We start from the raw sequence: 23475 nt of genomic DNA, 5'->3' as shown, positions 1-23475 counted from the left end.
AAAAAGAGCTTATTCTTTTCTGCCATCATGTGTCTTTCCCCTGAAAACATTTCACATCTAAAAATCACACAGCCTCAAACGATACATCCATCGAGGATAAGGGAGAATGACGCAGTGATTGCTATTGAAAACAAAGCCTCAGCGACTTCATAATTAATCAAAGTCAAGCACGGTCAATACTCTGCCAAACAGCTCTGCGCTCATGTTCTTCAAGAGGCAAATCTTGGGAAGACATAATGCAAGTGCTGGACAGTGGACCCACAATCACAACACACACTATTTGGCCCGATGACTCTCAGCGCCATGGGATTCATACACTGTTTAATAGGGTGATGTAAGAGTATATTGCCTTCTTGTCCCCAAGCTTTCAAAGCTTTGATCAATGCAAGTCTATTGGGGTCCACTTACGTATGTACTTTTGTGTGTTAATGTGCTAAGCCACAGACTGCTGCCCTTCCATAGGCCAGCACTGATATAAATAGAACACGTTTGCCCCACCACTCTAACCCTTACTGCCTAGAGACCAGGGTGGAAAAAGGACAAAAAAGGGAGTGTGCAAGACAAGAGACAGACAGAAGCAGAGACAGAAAGAAGGAGATGAAAACTGAAACAGAGAGAGATGGGGAGTACATGGGGGATACAGAATTAAGTGCTGTAGATTTAGTTGGAATTCCAAAACAGAATAATATGTAGAGATGCATTGCAAGGAGGAAGGGAAGGGTGAAAGGGAAGAAGATTTAAGACTTAAATCATCCATGTCCCTTTTTTGAACCCCTACAAACTCCTTTCTCCTCCTCCCTCCCTGCTTTACGGAAAAGCACAAGAGGTCATAAGAGGCAAGAATGTTTAAAAACAACAAACCAGATGAGGTTTTATTTTTTAACCAAAACGTGTTTAAATGCTATCAATACACTGTTTTAAAAATAAACTCCAAACATGGTATTCAGTGCCTGAAAAAAGTCATTCTTCTTCCCCCCATAGACAAGCATAAATGGAATGGCATGTCTAATGTAAGAATTTTGTTTGACCTCTACCTTTATTAATTCCCTTCTAACCTTCTCTTGTGAAAATAAGATTTAGCCTCCATTCTCCTATGCACCACAACTGTAAATTGTGAGAGCACTACTCACATGGTTTAAGAATGACCATAACACATGACAGCGGACTTGGTCAAAAGCTTGGATTTATTAAAGTGAGTGGATGATCACACTGTTCCTGGTAAATTGTCTTAGAACAGGGCCATTAACTGTTGATGCAATGATGAAGGAGAATTGTATAGATGAGCTCCTCTGTTGGAGGTGAGGTGGCACTAAAGGGGAACCCAGAGAGCTTGTTTCAAAGCGAAGCTTTCATACTCCCTCTGAAGTGATGCGTTGACCCTCTGGAAGTTTATACAGATAAAGCTATACAGTACACTCAGCCTCTCAGATAGAGTGCATGCCATAGGGAGCAAGTCATGGAAAAGTCTTGAGTTTGACTAAGTGCACTCTCTTTTACTCTCTATCTGTACCTCATTCACCACACATGCACACAGAACACACATGCAAGCACACACACACATACACACACACACACACACACACACACACACACACACACACACACACACACACACACACACACACACACACACACACACACACACACACACACACACACACACATCTCTGACTACTGATGTAATTCGTAACACTAGAATAGCTCAACTGTGGGTAAAAGAAACAAATGACACATACAAGGATTTACACTGCTTTAAAAGGTTGTATGCTAAAGGACTCTGACTAGCAATAGAATGAATTCTGACATATCAACACACTGACTGTGGTAACCTACGGTGTGGAACACTTTGTTAAAAATAAGTCAATGAACGTCACTCGACTTAGAAGATAAAAAAATGTTTGTCACTGTTGTTAAGGGAAGGGCCTTGTCTTACATACAGTACAGTCCAGTGGTTCTCAAAGTGGGTTCCAGGGACTCTCTGGGCTCCAATAGGGGTCTAAATTGACCCTTACAAGTCTGTAACTCTGACAATGTATAAATGGAACCAAATGGTTCCATTTCAGACTCAGAGTTGAGGGGAGACCTTGACATTTCTTAAGTTTGAGAACCATTGCAGTACACTACACTACTGACAAATGAGTGTCCTCAATATGACCGCATAAACATTAAACAGCACCCCCTGTTGACACAAGGGCGTAAGGACGGGTGAGAGTTAGAAGTTGAGAGGTCGAGTCGGAGTGCCATGGCGACTGTCCTGTTGCAGACAGGCAAAACAAAAGTAATATATTATGTGCCATTGCAATTGTGTTAGGTTTAGCTTACACACGTTCCTTGCTTTAAACTACGACGCTTGTGAATAGTTCCCATATAGTCTTATGGGATTGATGTGTTTGTCTATATCTGCCAATATAGCTTAGCTACATGCTAACATGCTATGTACTTAATTATGTCGCAACCGAGTTGTTGACACGGAATCACGGATGTCGTCTGGCTCTGGCCGCGCCTCTCGGATCATCAGCTAACTGTCACTGACTGTGAAGAAACCCCAGACAACACGATATAAAGGTGGGTTCTGTACTGCTGTTGTTGTTGTTTGCCATTATGTCCTGGGGGCATATACAGATCTATACAAGATAGTTCACCCAAAATGAGCAAGACAGTGTAAAGCAGTGTTGCCATGTCGGCTTATTATGAGCGACTTTGGGCTGTTTTTTCCTGTGTACTGTAGTTGCTTGTAAAAATTGACTTGCGTTTTTTTCCGGCTTGTTTCTAAAGTGTACTTGCTTCCAAATGTTTTAGTTATTATTTAAACCAGTGGTTCTCAAATATGTTCATTTTTTGCCAAGGTAGCATTTGTGTTGCTAGAATGTTTAAACAAATATTCCAAATATTCCATATTTTATTGCAAGAGTTTTTGAAAATAGCAGAGCTCACAACGCTGCTTCTTTTGGGCTTGTTATTTTCCTAGACCTGGTTGCTTATTTCTCTCACAACATCTGGCAACACTGGTTTAAAGTGACATTAGCTTCCCAAGCTAACGTTGATTGGGTTTTTATCTTGTGTATGAGTTGATTTCTAATGATTCGCTCCATAAAACATTTGAATTTACAGTTAAGAGTCGCTTCTACACCTGAAAACCGTTATTTTGTTCAGTGACATAGTGTTGTTGTGGCGGTGGTCCAGAAATGTGGCGCATTGCACCTTCAAACTGCACCGATGTTATCGTGTCTGTCTGGGCAGATTGTCAAACTCAGAAAGGCGCGCAGTGTGTGTGTTGTATGTCATTGGTTCTCAAAGTGGGGTCCGGGAACCCCCAGGGGTCCTTGAGGGAGTTCCAGGGGGTCCCCAGCTAAATGATATATTAGGCACCAAATGGACCCTTATGGGTCTGTAACTCTGAGAGTGTACAAATGGAACAAAATTTACCCCATTTGTACACTCTCAGAGTTAAATTGACATAGATTTTACTATATAAATTGCGGTCCAAGTGATAGAAATGCCATTAAATGGGGGTCTGTAGCCTAATGCATGTCAAACTGGGGGTCCTTGAAATTAAAATGGTTGAGAATCACTGCTAGAGCCGTAAAAAATCTTCTCTAATGGGGGTCCCTGGCATATCTTTTGAAATGGGGGTCCGCGGGCTAATAAGTGTCAATTTGGGGGTCCTTGACATGAAAAAAGTTTGAGAACCACTGTTGTATGTGATGATGATATTGAGTTTTTCACATACCAGTGGTGTAAAGTAACTTAGTACATGTAATTTTGAGGTATTTTTTACTTTCTTCAGTATTTACAATTTTCAATACTTTTACTACTGCACTACATCTCAGAGACAAATATTGTCTTAAACGCCGGTCCAAAATGTACCATCTAGGTGAGTTCTAAACTAATGACTGCGAACTGACCTAGCATAATGACTAAATCAAACCTCCAGTGACACCCCTTGTCCTTGTAATAATTGCAGTGGTGGAAAGTACTCAACTACTGTACTTAAGTACAATGTTGAGGTACTTTTACTTTGCTGGAGTATTTCATACTTTAACTTCTACTCTACTATATCTCAGAGGCAAATATTGTACTTTTACTCCACTACGAGTATTTGTCAACTTTAGTTACTTTGTAGATTTTGATTATTATTACAAAACATACATTAACCACTTCGGCCCTATATACATTTTGGCCATTTGAAAATAACTCGTAAAATTGGATACATTTAATCAATTACATTTTGAATTTTGGACTTCTACATTGCCGTATTGATACTTTTACTTAAAGGCTTTAGTTCCGGCCTCTTAAAGTCTCTCTAGACTCCTAACCACCACCCTCTTCTACTGTCTTGCCATCAGTGACACGCTTGGCAAACCCAGCAACATGACGCAGTAGGTCTTGCTGTAGTACTCAGCAATGAGTACTATCAGAATATAAAGCTATTTAACACTTATTTTAACCAAAGCAAATCACTTACCTTACCTTTAAGTAAAAAAATGTAGTACTTTTTCCACCACTGAGTTCATGGCATGCACAGCATCCCTGCTAGAGGTCCTCTGCCTTCTAGTAGTTGTTGACGGACTTGCTGGCTCAGTCTTGCCACATCACATCGCTCACCCGAGGAAGAGTTGCTCTTCTGTTTTTTCCTTTATTTTACACTAGTGCACAAGCATCACGGTCATTGAATGTGCACTTTCCACCACAATTTCCAACATCATTTACTGAATTACTTACTTACTAAGTACTTACATAGTAATTAATTACTTGCATAGTACTTACTTGCTTACTTATTTACTGATGTCTTTCCCAGACATAGATCGAAATGCAGATGTCACTTTAGTCTCTGTTCCTATAGACCCCTTAACAGACCACGTCACACTGGTTGCAAATGACACCCATTCTGTCAGGTCTTGCTAGGGCGCGCAGCACTAGCCAACACACAAGAGGGGGTTGGGGTGCCCCGAAACAACAGGTTGAGAATTGATTGCATGAAACAATCACCTGTGCATCCAGTCTCAATGTTGGTAAACTAATAATTGGTCTATTAAAACACTAGTCTGTTGAGCAGTCTTTGTGTGAATGTGACTGAAGCTCCTGCTCTCCGTGCCCCAATAATGAGCCCTCCTCTTTCATTAGACACTTTATTTGATCTTTTCGCTTGTCATCTTGATCCAAAATCAAGGTAATATGGGCCTATTTTTATACATGCCACAGTAGTATGTTAATTGCTCATCTGTATCATTGCAGACAACCTGTCTGGATGCAGATACATTAAATATGTTTCTCCATCCAGTTACTACTTTCCTTTAATTTGACACCCGTCTGTATCTAGACTGTTCTGTCAATTTCTTTAGGAGTGCAATCAATGAAAGTAAGGTAACTTACGTACATTAAGTGATATTTTTGTTGTTAAAATAAGTGTTATATGGCTCTATACTCTGACAGCAATCATTGCTGTATAGAGTGTATGTTCAGTGACAGAGGTCTCCCTGAGTCCCTGTCTCTCCAGCTTTTTAGTAAACAAAATACCTTTTCAGGTCGGGATACCAATTCAATCTGATACAGTATAAACAAGTAAAAATTGGAAGTGAAACTATAACATTTAAACTGATAAATGGATTGGCAAAGGGGAAAGAGAGACTGTATACTGGTAGAGCTTTAACTTTTTAACAAAAGCTTTTTGTTTTAACCAACAAATATCACTTACACTACCTGTAACGTATATGACAATATGTTGGTTCAAAACTTGCATTGGGATATGTTGTGTTTCAGACTGCTTTTGTGAATTTGTATTTAATCAAAAAAGGGTATTATTGTAACAGTTTTACTTTTGTGTTTTCTTTAACCCATTTTTAAGTTTCCACTTAAGTCCTGCCCGACCTTTTACATGATCAAATATTAATACTGTATGTCCTGCTTGTCATCCGGTGATTTGAGTGCTACAACAAGCCTTTTTATACTGATACTTCTTAATGTCACTTATTCATGGGGATTACCCAGAGCTGATTAATAAACCTAGGCAGATGCCCTCTGTGTTCTGCCACAAACACAAATCTCTCCAGTGGAAATATCCATTAGCAAATTGAACAGGTCCAACAAATTCCACTCTCATTCGCATTCAGTTGAGGTCAATTCAAACAGGCTGATGTATGACAGTTATTTATGTGGGTTTAAAAATTATTGTCTAACGCGATGAAGTGCCAAGCTAAAATGTGGACTGATGGATTTGGAAACATCTAAAGTAATTATCCTGTTCATGTAGGACTCATGGCAGTACATTTGAACCTTTTGTAAAGGAAATGAAAGCCAGTGTGCTGACTTAATGGTTTTCCAGTTGAAATAAAAATCTTTTATCATTGAGACATAATTTATACTTTGACTGTATTGGTGCTTGAAATATTATTAGTTTAGATTACTTAATTACTATGTGTGCCGTGGAACAGGGCCTCTTATTTCCTGATGTTTGGACAGCTTGTAATGTTGTCAAATCGTAAAGGTCATCTGATGGCAAAAACTCATTAGAGAGATTTAGTTTTCCACTCCAGCCTAAGGAACCATTGAGACTAATTAGCTTCTCAGTCCAACCCAGTCCTCTGTGTGTCCACTGATCTACACAGTCATGTCCAGTTCCTTCCTTTTATACGACCAGTAACTGCTTGAAAACACTGTCAGTTGTGGCTCTATTTTTCTGTAATTTGCAGCATGTCTATTTTTTCCTGGTAACATTGATTGGAGTGAGAGACAGCTTGAGTGCTGAGGGTGTATTGGCATTTATCAAACTCCAGTGTTTTTCTTGGTGGGTTAGAGGCAGTATTTAGACCTGTATGACACAACTCCATTGTAACCATCCCAATACAAAACAAATATCATTCTTTAGATCAGAATCAACTTTATTGTCACATCACTCATCTCCTTTATTGTAGATGAGGTGCAGCTCTTCCTGGTAGCATTGCCCAGTAGCATAGTGATGCAGGCGATGTAAAATAATCCCTGTCGTTGCCAATCCCCAATGTTAGCCTGAGTGTGTAGACCAGCCATGTATGGTACTTGTTTTGAAAAACTGAAAAATCTGTTTTCACCGTGAGATACCATTACATAGGAACTTAAAGTTAGTTCCATTTATCCAAGCCGAAACACAATCAATTGATTGATTGATCATTAAAATAAACATGTTTTATAAATATATTTTGCATCTTGCACGCACGCACGCACGCACGCACGCACGCACGCACGCACGCACGCACGCACGCACGCACGCACGCACGCACACACACACACACACACACACACACACACACACAGCGCTGAATGTTTAGCCTAGACCAGGGTCACCTCTTTATTCAGGGGTGTCTGCTCTTGGCACTTAAAGGAAGGAATGCAGGATGATTGCCAGAGAATTCAGGCTTGGATTTAGGAGCAGCGTGCTGTGCATTGCATGTGGACATTGTTTAGGGAAGTGCTTTTGTGATGAGTACTATGGTTATTGAATAAATGTTTAATCAACTCAGATGGTGAGACTAAATCAAATTCACAAATGTTACTGGCCCAGGGTATGGAAAAACAAAAGTAGGCAACAACAGCAGTCTTAAGTACAGTACAGTAGACAGACCTCCCTGCTCTCCTGGATGGAAGGAAGAAAAACATGTTGTGTTAACTTCGTATTATGTTAACTTCATAATTGCATTTACGTTTCAGCTTTCAGTCTCTAGGTGTGCTCACGCCCGTTTGCCACATGTGTGAGAGAGGGCTCATTCGCTTGTTCAGTGGACACCCAGGGGTGTGTGTGCGCACTGGGGCATAATTGTGACAATTGTGCTGAGCCATCTTGTTCTTCACCTCTCATGCCTCACATTTTCCGTTGTTAAAACCAGCAACAACCCTTAAACCCATATTGCTTGCATACACGTGCACACACACACACACACACACACACACACACACACACACACACACACACACACACACACACACACACACCCACACCCACACCCACACCCACACACACCAACACAGATTTAAATGCACCCTCAGTCATGTTGCATGCATGATACAGCAAGACCTGCTGCGTCATGTTGCTGGGTTTGCCAAGCGTGTCACTGATGGCAAGACAGTGGAAGAGGGTGGTGGTTAGGAGTCTAGAGACTTTAAGAGGCCGGAACTAAAGGCTTGTGCAATGACTGCAGTATATGGAGGTGGAAAGGTTCACACAAGGGAAGAAAACACCTGCTGGATGAGACTGCTGCCTGTGGATTCTAATCAGATTCCCTTCGTCAGCACAACTCTTGGCTTAATCAAATTTGCAATTTCCCCAATTGTATACAATTCATGGGACATACTAGTACTGTACTTTAAATGACGATGTGCCTAGACCCAGACTGGTGTGTCCTAGTCATTTACTGTACAATGTCACATTGAAAAAACATAGTAGTCTTTTTATTTGTCCATGAATTGATTTAGCATGTTTCTTAGTTTTTTCAGCTTGTTGAAACATGTCAGATGTTTGTCTTGGGCAGGAAGGAGTTAAAGTGCTCTGCTGATTCGTGCTGAATGACATCTTATTGTTGGTTGCTGAGCCGGTGGAGAATTTTACTCATTCATTTATTCCCACCCAGATTTCAATGTGGATATTTGGTTACCCATGTATGAGAGTAGGTCTGTGACTCTGTGGTGGGTCATTTCAGTTGTTGCTACAGTGGTTTGATGTTTTCTTTGTAAGATATATGTTTCTGCAGTTGCAACATTGAGGCTGCAATCACAAGTGTTCTCAGTGACTTGTGACTTGTCATTGAAGAGATGAGGGATGGGATATAGCTCCCTACATGTCTACACAAGTCCCTTCATCTCTGACTTGTGTTTACTGTGTGCTCGCCACATATATGTATGTATGTATGTGCATCAAACTCCTTTTACATATTGTTACATATTATTATTTTCACTGTATTTCGTTTTTTTTATGTGCAGCCCTTTGGGCCATGATTTGTGATATACTGGGCTATAATAAAATGTGACTTCACATGGTTAGCAGCTGAAGAGCTCACAAGTTGAACTGCTCATAAATTGGTTTGAGTGTCAGTATGTTTACAAACTATGATTGCATACCCCAGGGATGTAAGGCCTTGTGTGGCATTTCTGACTATGTGTGTATGTATATGTATCTGCTGGTACAAACATGATTAACAAACATAATATGATTGTGTACTTCCTCTTACACTAGAGAATATTCAAATGTGACTTTTGACATGCTTGGCCTGTGATTTAACCAAAATATCAGCGCTGCTTTTCTCAGAAACACACCTAAAGTTCGTCTCTGCTCAATCCCTGTCCACACACTTTGCAAGCGAGTTTCCTTGTTTTTTACTTTGTATTTTTCATATATGTGTATTGTGTATATATATGTTACAGTATGATTCGAAAAACCAGTCGGATTGAAAAAAAGAGTGCTTGTTTTCTTCGAGTTCACTTCCTGCGCTTTCCTCCGGGCCCCCACCCACTCTGTGTGTGTGTGTGTGTGTGTGTGTGTGTGTGTGTGTGTGTGTGTGTGTGTGTGTGTGTGTGTGTGTGTGTGTGTGTGTGTGTGTGTGTGTGTGTGTGTGTGTGTGTGTGTGTGTTTAAAAAAGACATATCTTTTCCGTAACTGTATAGAATATAGAGAAAAGGACCTTCAAATTGATTAATCAGATAGTGTATATGAGGTAGATAGTCAAACATACTGTTTATTTTGTCTTTTGTCTTTATTCTTGTGAGAATGTCACAGCATGAGTCACAGAACGCTACACAATACGGGCTAGGCCTTTTGGAAATCCAAATTAAGCCACTTTCTCCTTGAACTGTTGATTCAGTGACTGTGCACCCACAATGTATTGCCAGCAGTCAGAAATGTTCCCCTATTTACATTCCGCACTAGGAATGTCTGCCTCGGATTTTCCACTGTTTGTGGGAAAGTGTTTCGGAAGTACAACAGAACAGCAGGCTTTGCTATTGATGAGACCTTTGATAATTCCATTTGTCATGTGTTACATGGTCATTCCAATTCACAGCAAAGAGGGGATCATATCAATGATGAATTCCACATCAGCCCCTTCAGTATTGCCTTTTATATCATGCCTTTGTACAACCAATTAAATGTATAACTCGATTATACAGCACCATCTCCAACATTTAGCTTGTGTCCCATCATGGACTTCTCCCTGCTGTTCCTCCCACAGATATGGCTGTGTCAGTGAGGGGCCTGTACTTTGTGGTGACCCTGTTTTTGGGGAGTTTCTTTGGCAGCATCTTCATGCTGGGTCCATTTCTGCCCCTCATGCTGCTTGCTCCAGCCTGGTACCGATGGATCACTGACCGCATTGTTGCTACCTGGCTGACACTTCCTGTGGTAGGTACAGTGGCTGTGTGATCAAGCTACGTAGGTACTGGTAGCCTACTTAAGTTTGTACACGTTTATTTGAGTTACATTTCTGGCTTACGTAGTTTGATCCTATCATAATGTGATGCTTCACGTTATCTCCTACAAGTACTTTGTTTGTGCCTTGCTTGTTTAGTTAGCAGAGTCTTATTTTCATTGGAAGTACAATTTGGTTATTCAAATTCCCTTTGGGCACAGACATGCAAATCTTGTATACAATGACCAAATGAACTCATGACATTGATTCTTTTGTCTCCCCTTTATCTCACTATTTCTCTTCCCTGAATCTGAAACGTATCTGTTCTCCCACTCAATGTTCTCCCCTTCCACGTTCTTGCGACCCTCCCAAACACACACACACACACACACACACACACACACACACACACACACACACACACACACACACACACACACACACACACACACACACACACACACACACGCCTACGCCTACTCCACATGTCCATTCCATTCCTCCCCCTCTTTTCCTCCTACCTCTTTGCCCAGGCCTTGCTGGAGCTGGTGTTTGGCGTTAAAGTGGTTATCACAGGTGATGGCTTCATTCCAGGAGAGCGCAGTGTGATCATCATGAACCATCGTACTCGTCTAGACTGGATGTTCTTGTGGTGCTGTCTACTCAGGTACAGCTATCTGCGCCTGGAGAAGATCTGCCTCAAGGCTGCACTCAAGGCTGTGCCTGGCTTTGGTGGGTGCACAGTATATTCTGTAATACATGTACATTCATATAGACACAAATGTATTCATACCAGAAAGCAAAATAAAGCCCCTGAACATTTTATTGATAAAACACTTTTTGGACTGCAGTCACTGCATCTGAGACTGATCCTCCTTCAGTTTGGATATGTTAGAATACAGCTTTGAAATGTAGGCATTAATGTTCTATGATTGATTTAGATTTTGTTTTACATTTTATTGTTTTTGTTCATAATATACACAATATGCATATTTCACAAGAAAGGATGGCACCTGTTTCATCTACTTCAACATATTTAGAAAGTAGTGAATATAACTTTTCTCATTGTATTTGGAAAACCAGGGATGTTATTTTAACTTCAAGCATTTCTGTGTCATCACATCTTTACAGGCCTCTCCCTTCATCCTGTATTTAGGTTTGTTAAAAGGAAACGGCAGTAAAGGCAATGTTTTAAATGGCCAACATTACATCTACTGATTATCTAACTCAAAGGTAGATATTACCACTGGAATCATATTGTAGCTACTAGATAATTAACACTAGTTAAAATGATAACCTTAAACATATTGATTCATCACTGACATGGGGTTGAAAATATGACCTAATATGTAGTTTTCTCTTTTTTGGCATTATTGTACTGTAGAGTCAGCTTTGCAGCTCAAAATAGAGCACCAGGACTTTGTTAAAATATTCCCTGGCTTCCCTGCCAGGTGGAAATTTAACCAGAGTGAAATGCTATATGGTGACCACAGGGTTGGTAGACTGGCAATCTCGGAACCCAGAGATAACTGAAAAGGAAAAACAGCGACCTCTGCTGTTCGTTCCTCCTCAGTTATACTCTGGGACAATGCCGACGCAGCACACGTGCGCAAGGAAACCGGGGTTTAAGTCTGCCTTCACCGCTCCACTTCCAGGTGGTGCGACTACGTTTTCATTCCCACTAACAATATTTCTACACGGAACACTAAGACCACTTCTCCCAGAGAACATGGATCGTTTTGGTTATAAGCCCACTTGTTTCTATTATGAAAGAGTAAGTTCAAATGTGAATATCTTTCCGTGGTTTTGTCTGCTCCGCGGACGCTAATTGTTAAATTAGTTTCGGTTAGTTTCCAGTAGGGAAAGATCGACGGACACGTGAATCCCGCCCACTACATTTGATTGGGTAAAGCGCGGCCTGCTTCCTGATCTGAAGGCACGCCCACTCCCACACAGTGTGTACACGTTCTGACGAACCTTCAGGACAGATTCCAACGCAGTGCAGAATCTGTTCTTGAGAGATTAGTAGACTGGAGATAAAAACAAACACCAATCCAAGACGTCTCAACATAGAAATAAATAAATCAATAATAGTTTATTTTTTACAAATGAAGAAGTGGCAGAGAAGGACATCCGCATACATTGGAAAAAGTGGTTGGGTTAGGCCCCGATCACTTAACCACTTAAGCCCTATATACTTAGTCGTACGCGCAGTGAAAATATTTTTTCACGCTTTTGAACATTTTCATCTATGAAGTACCCAAAATAGGGAAGCCAGGTGGAAATTGGATAAATGGCAAACCACACCTATAACCTGAATAAAATTCAGAAGCCTGAAATTAAAACAAAAGTACAAGATAAAATGTGCTGAGCCATCTTGTTTTTTTTTCCAGAAGAAGTTGTTGATGTGGTTAACTTGATTTTCCTCATACAGGTTATCCCAAAGTGTAAATGCCCTGATGGGAAGAGACTGAGTGCAAGCCCAATTGCATTTTTGTTCAGGTTCAGATGAAATGAGGCCATGCTCCTTTAGTACAGCCAGATGTCAGACCCGGAGGAAAGCCAGATGTTAAATGAAGCAGTGAAGTATACATGTAAAGTCTTGTGTTGCATGTATGTTCCAGGTTGGGCGATGCAGGTGGCTTGCTTTGTATTCATTCACCGTCGCTGGGAGGAGGACAAGAGTCACATGGAGAACATGTTGGATTACTTCTGTGACATCAGGGAGCCGCTGCAGTTACTGCTCTTCCCAGAGGGCACTGACCTCACTGGTAAGAAGTAAAAAATCGAATCATGTGGATGGGGAACAGCATGGCTCCCATTTGGCCAGCCTGTGATGTCAGTCATCAATGACATACCTATGATGTATGACTCCAAATTTGTATTTGGAGTCGATGTATTTTTAATATATACTTTGGGTGTACCTGCATTGTTCATACGAAATTTTGCGCTGATTGGTCCACTCCAGCAATTTGCGAGATTAGCTCCGGACACACACAGACCTCAGGGACCGAATCATCATGAAGACCAAAAGTATTAATCATTAACCTTATTTCTGGAAAGCCAGCTCAGTGGCCTTGTGGTTAGATTGAGATTGGGAGGTTGGGGTTCAATCACCCGGCTTGGTCATACAAAAGACTATACAAATGGGACCCAATGCCTCCCTGCTTGGCACTCAGCATCAAGGATTGGATGGGGGTTAAGTCCCTGTGACATACTAGAGTCATGTCCAGGAGGTGTATTTGTACATCATGGCTTGGGAATGTACTTGTATATCAAGCCGCCTCATGCAACAGGACACATAATATTGTTATTGACTATTAGAAATAGATTATGTTAAATATCCACAGGTTGACAAACTAGACATAACTAATATTCTGGACACTTTATTTTATATTGTGAAAATGTTCATAGACTTTTTACCCGGAACCTGTTTGTTTACAAACATTCAAACATTCTGATCTGGTCTATAGACATCTAGCCTCCTGCAGAGGCACACCGTAAAAATACACTGAGCTGCTTTTTCAGAAGAGTGGAACACGTCTGACGCTGAATTCAACCGGTGGTATTTTGTTTTGTTAACACAGTTTGAAACAAGTAGTTGTAGATTTGAAATTAATCACGATTGAGCAACTACACAGCCTATTTCTTGCCTAAAATGTATAGTTCATTTACAAACGAGCTACCAGAGACGGGCATCAAGTATACTTCTCCTCCCCCTGCATGTAAGCTCTCTTGCCGGGCACAGCTGGGCTGCTTGGCATTGAGCCACCCGGAGCATCGCAGCTCTTTCTGGAGGCAAGGCCCGGGTGTCGCTCATATTCCTTAGACTTAGAGAGACACGTACATTATGCAATAAAAATACACTCCACTGAAAAATTGTTATTCTCTGAAAGTCAGGATATGTTTGTAACTCAAACCCTTTGGTCTAGGGCTAGGCCTAGGGAATGCTCATCTTCACCTAATTTTATGCCTTTGCACCCTGTTGGTGCAAACACAACTTCAAAGTGATGAGGCATAGACAGTCCTTCAAAGAATCTCACCCATCATTTTATACAAGAATGTATGGATGTTCCAATTTGAGCAAGACGGATACGACATTTAAAGCCCTCTGAGATCACAAATAAGCTAATCTCTATGTGTGGTCTTGCAACGATGTCTTAATTCCACTTAAATTGTATGACGCCAGACGTGGCCAGGCAGAGCTCCAGTGATGTTATGTCACATAGTAGGACATCACCGTGTGTGTGTGTGTGTGTGTGTGTGTGTGTGTGTGTGTGTGTGTGTGTGTGTGTGTGTGTGTGTGTGTGTGTGTGTGTGTGTGTGTGTGTGTGTGTGTGTGTGTGTGTGTGTGTGTGTGTGTGTGTGTGTGTGTGTGTGTGTGTGTGTGTGTGTGTGTGTGTGTGTGTGTGTGTGTGTGTGTGTGTGCGCGCGCGCGCGTGCATGCGAGATTTCAATCCTCTTAAACCTCAGGGTTTAGACTGGCCAGGCAAGGGAACATAATACCAGTTATCTTATAACTTCTTATATGGTAGTTGCGCTTTTCTCTCCTTCCTGGCACTAATGCCCCCTCCTGGCATCCACCCATTCGTTCTCATACACACGCATGCACATGCCTCCATTTGTAGGGTTTAGACCAGGGTGCAACTTGAGCCCCTCTAAGGATTTCCATGACACCTTTTTGATCTTACAAATTGGTATGAAGTAAATGGAGGATTGTGTAAGGGTTACGGGTCAGAGCTTTGTCCACCTTGATGCAGCAAATCTCCAAGGATAAATTGATGGAGGACTTATCTTAAGTCTGCCTGAACAAACAGCTTGTTGTATAATATGACTTGAATTATTATGTAGTGTTCTTACAACATCAGGCCCTGAAGAATGTTTTGGCGCATCTGTTTTGTGTTTATATTCTGCAGGAGGAAGAGCGCATCACATGCTAGGTGTATTTCATAAGTATAAAACCTTTCTACTGTAAGGTAGGGGTGTGAGAAAATATCGATACACTTGAGTATCGTGATATTATGTTTTGTGATACTGTATCGATTCTCATGGTTTTTGTATTCCATTTTATATAGGGAAATGTTAATTGCTTTACCCAGATTACTGGTTACAATGGATGTGTAGCTGCCATTTTCTTCCTGTATTTATATTTCTTGCAGAAAACACCAGAGCAAGGAGCGATGAGTTTGCTGCCAAGAATGGCCTGCCTCAATTTGAGTATGTGCTGCATCCCCGCACCACTGGATTCACGTTCATTGTGAACAAACTACGGAAAGGTCAGAAATTCCCTGAATGTCTGTTTTAAACAGGAAGATTATTCACTTGTTAGAATAATGATTCATATGGACCATTGTTAGGAGTTAGTCTGCAATCAAACCCTTGATTGCTCAAAGAGATGTGCTTGGCTAGCCGACTACTGAATTGTGCCGCTCCTCCGCTGAGGTTTGATCGAAATGTGCTCAGTTTTGGTGGTTTTCTGAGTGTTTCCTTAATTTTAGACTTTTTGTGTAGTCAGTAAGAAAACCTAGGACAGAAAACCTTACACGCTTACACCATGAAGGATTCTTTTTTTTGTATCAGCAATGCTTGTAGTTCACCGGGGTGGAAAATGACACTCTACCATGATGATCTTAGTTGTTCCAGTGATGTCTTTATTTGCGGGGGATCATACCTGTTATTCTTCACAGTCCCAGACCACCGCTTTATCCTGCTGCCAGCCATTACAACACCCGGTGGCTTCTCATGTTTCCCTGTGAGCTAATTCTGGCAGCCCTCCAGAGGTCTTAAATACCACCTCTGGCCCTGCTTCCCCTGATTCCCCCACCCATTTGAGTGCTGAGCATGGCACTAACTCTCCCAGCAGGTGCTGTGAATCAGAGTGATGTCATCGGACTTAGCTAGTTCTCTGTTTCCTGGCCCTTGCCGTTGCTGACTGACTGGCAGTGCAGGTGGTCTTTGTCTCCATATGCCCTGCCCTTCTCTGCTCTATTTATAGCAGAGCAGAGTTGAGCTCTATAGAAGTGGTAGCTGGCAGGTGTCATCCTACCAGCTTGATCTCACACTCGGCTTCTATTATGCACAGCAATGCCGGGATGTCAGGCGTTTAAGTAAGGCAGGCCTGCGATGATGATGATGATGATGATGTGAGGCTCAGGGTGGTTTAGAAGGAAGGGATGATTCATGCAACACTAAGTCCCTGGTTCAATCAGATGTACATGTGTAATGGAGCTACGAGGTGAGATTTTGAATAGTGTATTACACACTTCCAATGACCAGTTTGGTTATGGAAAAGGGATAGTTACTGTATGACTACCTGTAATATTATACTGTATCTGTCATCATATTGCAGATTATACTGTAAATCAGACCTTGATTTGTACTTATTTAGTAATGATGTTTTTTTTGGCAGCCATTAGTTGATCGATTTGTCTGTCACTGTTTGCTTGATTTTGTCAGCCTGCTTCACTATTTAATCAGCCTCTATTCATCCATTTATTTTTTGTTGCTAATGCAATCTCTGCTTCAATTCATTTCCCAGGAGACAACTTAGACGCCGTCCATGACATCACAGTGGCGTACCCCCAAAACATTCCCCAGACAGAGCGGCACCTCATCTTGGGTCATTTCCCCCGTGAGATCCACTTCCATGTTCGCCGCTATCCCGCCGCCTCCCTGCCTACCTCCCCATTTGACATGCAGGCATGGTGCCAGGAGCGCTGGGCCGAGAAGGAGGTCCGACTCCGGGACTTCTACTCTGGGCAGCCCAGGGCCTTCGATAGGGAGGGCGCAGCCCACGTGCCACCTTGCAAAACAGAGCTGCGTGTGGCTCTGATCAAAGCTGCCTCGCTGCTCTACTGGAGCAGCTTCATTGCGCTGTGCTTTGTTGGCCTGTGGCTGTGGTCCTCAGTCAGACTCTATTCCCTGGTGATGGTCATTGTGTACTTTGGCCAGCTGAAGCTTTTTGGAGGGCTGGAGATTATGGAGATGGCCTGCCACCAGTATTGGAAATCTGTGCATGCCAGTGTGGACAAGAACAATAAAGTGCTGGATGCAAAGGTGCAATGAGGAAAAGAAGAACAAAGTGACAGCCTGTAAGTGTCCATGTGCACTCAGCAGGGATGCTGAGGACAGACTTTTCTTGGCTGGGCTCAGCCCAGAGGACTGAAGGTTCCTCTTTTGGGGCCATATCATCCTCTGCCTTTAGGGAAGAAAGAGTGCATTATGCACCAGTGAGGTCAGCTTACCTTACTGTGGAAGGGGTCTAAGAAGCTATGCTCTATCAGCATAAAAGCTGTGCAGGGTTGAAGTGATTCATCAGTGATTACGTTGTGTTAGGTCCCCCACTGTTATGTGTCCCTCTATTGTGCACAGTCACTGTATATCCCTTGCTGTCAGTAGATAAGTAATGCTGTTTATCTGTTCATGCGGACTGCAGTAGTTTTATCTGTGGTTGTTTGCCCAGAACTTAAGTGTCAACGAATGTCTCACGAAATTACACTTTGTTTTTAGCTCAGTTACAGTACACATTAGCTTGCTTATGTTTTTTAAATTGGTTTTGTTTTATGTTATTTCCCTTTGTTTTTTATCCATGTGTTTGAAGGGAGGGAACACACAGCCATAGTGCAGAGCACATACCATATGATCACTTGAATATTTGTATCCAATATTCTAATAGTGTATTTAGCCAACCTTGACTAGTCTAGCCAAATTAATCACTGTTGCCATTAGCAATTTTAGGCCAAGTAAATGTCATCCTTGAAGAGTTCTTAGTCCAAAAGAATAATCAAGAAGATAACACAGACTGTGTAACTGTGTTTACATTCATTTTAAACACCCCTTGACAGTATAATTTATGTTTAGTCCTTTTTACATTATGGTGTTTTCATGTTATTTAGCTCTGCAACAGAAAAGCTGTTTTTATGCATGCTCGCTCAAGTAGCTTTTGCACATAAAAGCCAAAGGTGAGAAAACCAGATGTGAAAAAACAAAAGATGACAGAATGTAGTATGAGCAGGACAGGGCAGATATTCAAAGATAATCAGGCCAGATGAGGACAAGTCTGATAATCAAAGATGTGACTGAAATCTAATGTCTAGGTATCCATAGAAGCAGCTGAGCTTTTCTGCCCTTTCCAGGAACCGAGAGATGCCTTGTAGAGGCAGGAGGTGGGTGGTACTGGGGTGGAAGAATGTCCTGTTGGGACAACATAACCCTCGGTGTACAGGGTGGCACTGAGGACCAGACTTGGAGTGGAAAACTGTCCCTGAACTCAACCTAATCCAAAAAGCCCTGTAATGCCCACCTCTCTCTGTGTCCATCTCTGTCTAGGGAACTGGCATCGATGCGCCTGCTAAACTCAATTAGCAAATGACAGCTGAGAAAGCTACTCCAATTGTGCCAAAAAAGGATATAAATTGAAGCATTAGATTGGAGCAGGCTTGACACACTCTTTCAGACACCGTCCTTTCTTTGCCATTGCTATAGTACCACCTCAAACCTGGCTTAGGGCTGTCATGATTATACAATTTAAGTTGACGATTAATTAAATAATTGCGATTAACGATTTTAATTGTGCTTTTGGCATTGAACATTGGAACATATGAATCAAAATGTTATTTCTGTTTGCCTTTTAGGCTTCGTAATCAAAATGTATATGACAAATAATTGAAATATAAGAAATTACTTACATATTTGATAATTTTAGACTTTGAAAAATAACTATTAAATAGCGGAAATAGCTGATCTACAAGCTTACAACGCGTCACAAAGTGACGCGTTGTAAGCATGTAGATTGCTTCTTTTTTTTTTTATGTTTACAATTATGCAAAATAATTGTGATTATCTCAAATAATTGCGATTAGACGATTATGTAATAATTGTGACAGGCCTAATCTGGCTATATTCAGTGAGTTTTGAAAGATTTGTCTCCAGGACAATCTGCAAATGTTTTTATGACACGGTGCAATGTCGAATTTAACTGACCCACCTCAATTGCTGCAGGTCAGGTAATAGTGTTTTGTAGAAGGAAAGAGTCTTAAAAATGGTTATCTTCCCAGTCAGCCACATAATAAAAAGCTGACTGAGGCATCTTTCTTTAAGTGAACCTGAAGGCCCTATGGTTAAAGTGTAACGGGACTGGTTTAAGTCACTGTGATGAGCTGTTAACAAATCTCTCATCAGCATGTCAATAGTTTACCAAATATACCACTGCTCTCTCTTTAGAACCTTGAGCTCTTTATGGGCACATACGTACATATACATGCTCTTTTTGCCACTTTTGTTGCCAATCGTTTGCTGATGCTGGACTTGTTTGCCGTCACTGTCCTCAGGTAAATACACCGTCATTGTTATCAGTCTTTTAAAGGAGTAAATATATCGAAATAAATAAAATGCCATCACAACTCATTCAATTGCCCCTGACGCGTTGCTTTTTTGCATGAGTTTGAAATGTTTGTCGACTGCCATTCACTTGAATTGTACTCTGTCAAACAGTCCAGTGAGGGAGAAAATATTTGCTGGGCTCTTTACTATTGCCCGGATTGCCCCTTAAGGTAGAGTGGGCATATATAGTAACACCAGTGAATGAGTCAACACGACCCTGAATACTCATGTTACACAACATCAAGCCATTGTGTGCTCGCTCTCCATTTGGCTCAGACATACACACCCTTTCCAGTACACAGCAGACACACAGAGGTCGAGAGATTTGAAGGTGAAGTCGGGTTGCCGTAGCAACAAATGTTGACTCTCCCGTTGCCTAGCAACGGGATGTGGAGTGATGTCAATGGAAAGCATGCTATTTTCTATCTCTTGACAGAATGATGTCATTCCTTTGTGTGTATGTGAGTAGTGGAAAGAGAGACATCCATTTCTCTATGCTATAGTTTCTTCTGTTTTTTTTACATCACAAATTAATCCTGACTGGATAGAGAGGGGGTGTGATGCAGAAAAAAAGAAGGGCAAGCTTGGATAAACTTGAGGTTGATGGAAGCACTTTAAAAATAGCTTCCCAGGGACTATGAATCATTGGCCAATTATGTTGCCAGTTCTTTTCATGGCTTTTTAAGCATCCCCCATATCTGAATAGAACTTGAAATTCACCATGACAAATTTTGACAGTGGGTGGAATGCTTATGATGTACATACATTCCATAATGCTAGATTCCATAATTCTGTACAACACGCAGCGTGGATACATCACTAACCTGGCACTCTTTTTCAACATTGTGACATTCGTTTTGTCTTATAAGTGAATGGATGGGATGATCCTCACAGGGAGTCATTGGCACTAGAAGTTAGTTCCCTCTTCCAGCCTCGGCACTGATGGGAGCAATGCAGAACCTTCGTAAGGCGAATGAAAAGATGGCTATAATGGCGTGTGCATGCCCACAGTTCCCTACATCTAGATCTGTCCCATGTATGACTACTTTTATCCTGTTAGGTGCAGGGCAGGTTAATAGGATGAGCACGGCAGTGTAATTAGCCTTATTTGGTCGGAAGCCTTTTCAATAAAAACCTCGGAAGCCTTTTCAATAAAAAGTTAACAGGGAAAAAGTTAAAAACTATTACTACTAATTATCACAAAGATTAGTGTGATTCTGGGGGGGGGGGGTGCTTTGTTAGAACTGGCAATGTCTTGTCGTCATACAGTATGCTAATAAAAGATGAACATTCATGCTCAGCACCAGTTTTAGCTTGTGAGACCATGAAAGACAAATGGAGAAATCAACACTGTTTTTTTCCCCCTTTTTTTTCAACTATGCTTAACTAGGTTGTCAGCTACACTGTGGTGTGGTGCATCTTCAAGAGTGAGTATCACACTAAACCTCTTGTTGATTCCACATTGGTGACGCATAGATTGCCAGACATACAGTAACAACAAAGAATTCCTTCCAACTTCAGAGCTATTAATATCTATATGACTGGCACAGAAATATTAGTTGGTGGATTAGGAATTCTCAGTCAGTCTAATAAGCCACTTTCCTGCAGTTATCAAACATCATGATGGGTAATTTTACAGCAAAAACTGAATGAGCCAAAGTAAGATGGCAGTTGTTAGAAAAGCCATCTCTTCTGTCACAGCTGCAATACTTGCTTTTCCTCTCAATGATGGAGAAAAGACTGTCATTCATGCTGACCTATATTATTGAAATCCTATTGATATTCATTGCGGTCATTCTGTCTAGTGCTGAAAATAGCATCCTCCCTGACATGGATTTCCAGACTGCAGTGAAGCAGAAAAGAAATACCATCTCAAGAGAGTAACCATCAGACAGGCAAAGGACTAGGCATAATGCCTCCCATCACCGCCCATCCTTCACATTCTTGGGAAATCCTAAAGGTGACGTTCTACTGCCACCTAGTGGCACTAGTTACACATTACACCATCAGAACCTTTTCTAAAGAGGCGCTTTATCTTTTGCATACTATAAAAACTACAGCTTTTTTTGATTGACTAGTTGACTGTGCCCTTGTTCTGGTCAACACAAGTCAAATCAAACGAAGAATGATACATTGTTCATGTTCAGTCATGGCAGATGCTAACGTAGACAGACAAATGACTAAATCGGGCTAGAATCCAAGACCTGCATTAATTACAAGACCATAACTCCCAAACTACAACCGATGTTTCGTTTACAGCAGTGCATAATTTGGTAAGATTGTTTTAATTTAGGTTTGTAGCGTTATAATCAAGAGAATGGCAAATACCTAAATCTTTGTGTGTATTTTCTATCCCCACTCTTAACAAGGTTGGAGATCCCTGCTACATTATCGTGTAAAACCTCAGCCCAAACAAAGCAGTGCAACACAAACCTTACAGATCCTGTTGTGCCTCATATGGGAATGTAGACTGAATACAATGAATAGCACACTTAGTCCAAGCGTTTCGGGCCATATTTTGATGGAATCGTGCACTTTACGATACAAGCATGAAATTTGGCACACAGTTAGAGCATGCCATAAGGAACATTTTTGGCTATAGGGCCATCGCAGATTTGTCCTGTGGTAACCATGGCAGCCATTTTCCAAAATGGCCTCCATCTGCTGTTATTTTACCAATAACTCAGGTGCTAGATCACCTAGGATCTTGATTCTGGTGACTAATCCTACATTTTCAAGGATGAGGAATACAGTGGTACTATTTAGAATTGTCTTGTGGTAACCATGGCAGCCATCTTTCAAAATGGCCACCACCTGCTGTCATTTTACCAATGACTCAGGTGCTAGACCACCTAGGATCTTGATTCTGGTGACTAATCCTACATTTTCAAGGATGAGGAATACAGTGGTACTATTCACAACATGCTAGTAACTACCTAACTAACTACAGTACATGAGGAGGCTGATACTCGTGTCATATTACACCTAGAAGATGCTGTGAAGAAAGGGTATAGCAAGGTGACAATACGCACAGTAGACACGGATGTGCTAGTCCTGGCAGTAACGTCAGCCCAACGCCTCCACTTGACTGAGCTGTGGGTTGCTTTTGGAACTGGGAAAAGTTTCCGTAACTTAGCAGCTCATGAGATGGCAAGGGCATTAGGCCCAGATCGATGCTTAGCCTTACCCATGTTCGATGCCTTTACTGGATGTGACACAGTGTCATCTTTTGGAGGCAGAGGCAAGAAGACGGCATGGGAGACCTGGAAAACCTATGGTGACGTCACACGTGCCTTCAGTTCCTTAGCTGCCATCCCAGACAAAATAGATGACTGGATGGAGCCTCTGGAGCGTTTTGTGGTATTGCTCTATGACCGCACTAGCGGCCAGGCATCAGTGATTCAGGCACGGAAGCAGCTATTCACCCAGAAGGGCAGAACAATTGATGGACTCCCCCCAACACGAGCTGCACTGATTCAACATACAAAGAGGGCAGCCTACCAAGCTGGCCATTGTTGGGGACAGGCGATGGTCGCTGAACTCCCATCCCCAGGTGAATGGGGGTGGAAGAGGAAGGAGACAGGTGAATACAAATAATTTAATCCACTTCTTTACACTTGTAAACCTGTGATCTGACAATAAAGCTGATTCTAATTTTGACAGGAGGATGGGAAGTGCACTGGACCACACAGAAGCGAGCCTGGCCTTTCGGGAACTCCTCCGC

The 23475-nt window shown here is 41.6% G+C and overlaps 1 protein-coding gene across 1 annotated transcript; it reads left to right on the top strand.

Annotated features, from left to right (window-relative positions):
* Positions 1 to 2224: 2224 nt before the first annotated feature.
* lclat1 (lysocardiolipin acyltransferase 1) lies at positions 2225 to 18219 on the top strand. The gene is made up of 6 exons (XM_084045546.1): positions 2225 to 2565; positions 10194 to 10363; positions 10904 to 11102; positions 12995 to 13141; positions 15530 to 15646; positions 16909 to 18219. Exons 2-6 carry the CDS (start codon positions 10196 to 10198, stop codon positions 17433 to 17435), a joined length of 1158 nt encoding a protein of 385 aa, XP_083901672.1. The 5' UTR covers positions 2225 to 2565; positions 10194 to 10195; the 3' UTR covers positions 17436 to 18219.
* The last annotated feature ends 5256 nt before the right edge of the window (positions 18220 to 23475 follow it).

Source organism: Gymnoscopelus microlampas, assembly GCF_963454915.1.
Source record: "Gymnoscopelus microlampas genome assembly, chromosome: 20".
Classification (NCBI taxonomy): Eukaryota; Metazoa; Chordata; class Actinopteri; order Myctophiformes; family Myctophidae; genus Gymnoscopelus; species Gymnoscopelus microlampas.
Note: the sequence above shows the minus strand (reverse complement) of the source record. Positions and strands in the feature narration are given on the sequence as shown.

What these genes read in the sequence shown, in the direction of transcription:
- lclat1 (XM_084045546.1), top strand. Translation starts at nt 10,196, where the DNA reads ATGGCTGTGTCAGTGAGGGGCCTGTACTTTGTGGTGACCCTGTTTTTG. An exon ending in AGAGGGCACTGACCTCACTG is followed by an intron (nt 13,142 to 15,529) that starts GTAAGAAGTAAA and finishes TATTTCTTGCAG; the next exon opens with AAAACACCAGAGCAAGGAGC. An exon ending in TGTGAACAAACTACGGAAAG is followed by an intron (nt 15,647 to 16,908) that starts GTCAGAAATTCC and finishes TTCATTTCCCAG; the next exon opens with GAGACAACTTAGACGCCGTC.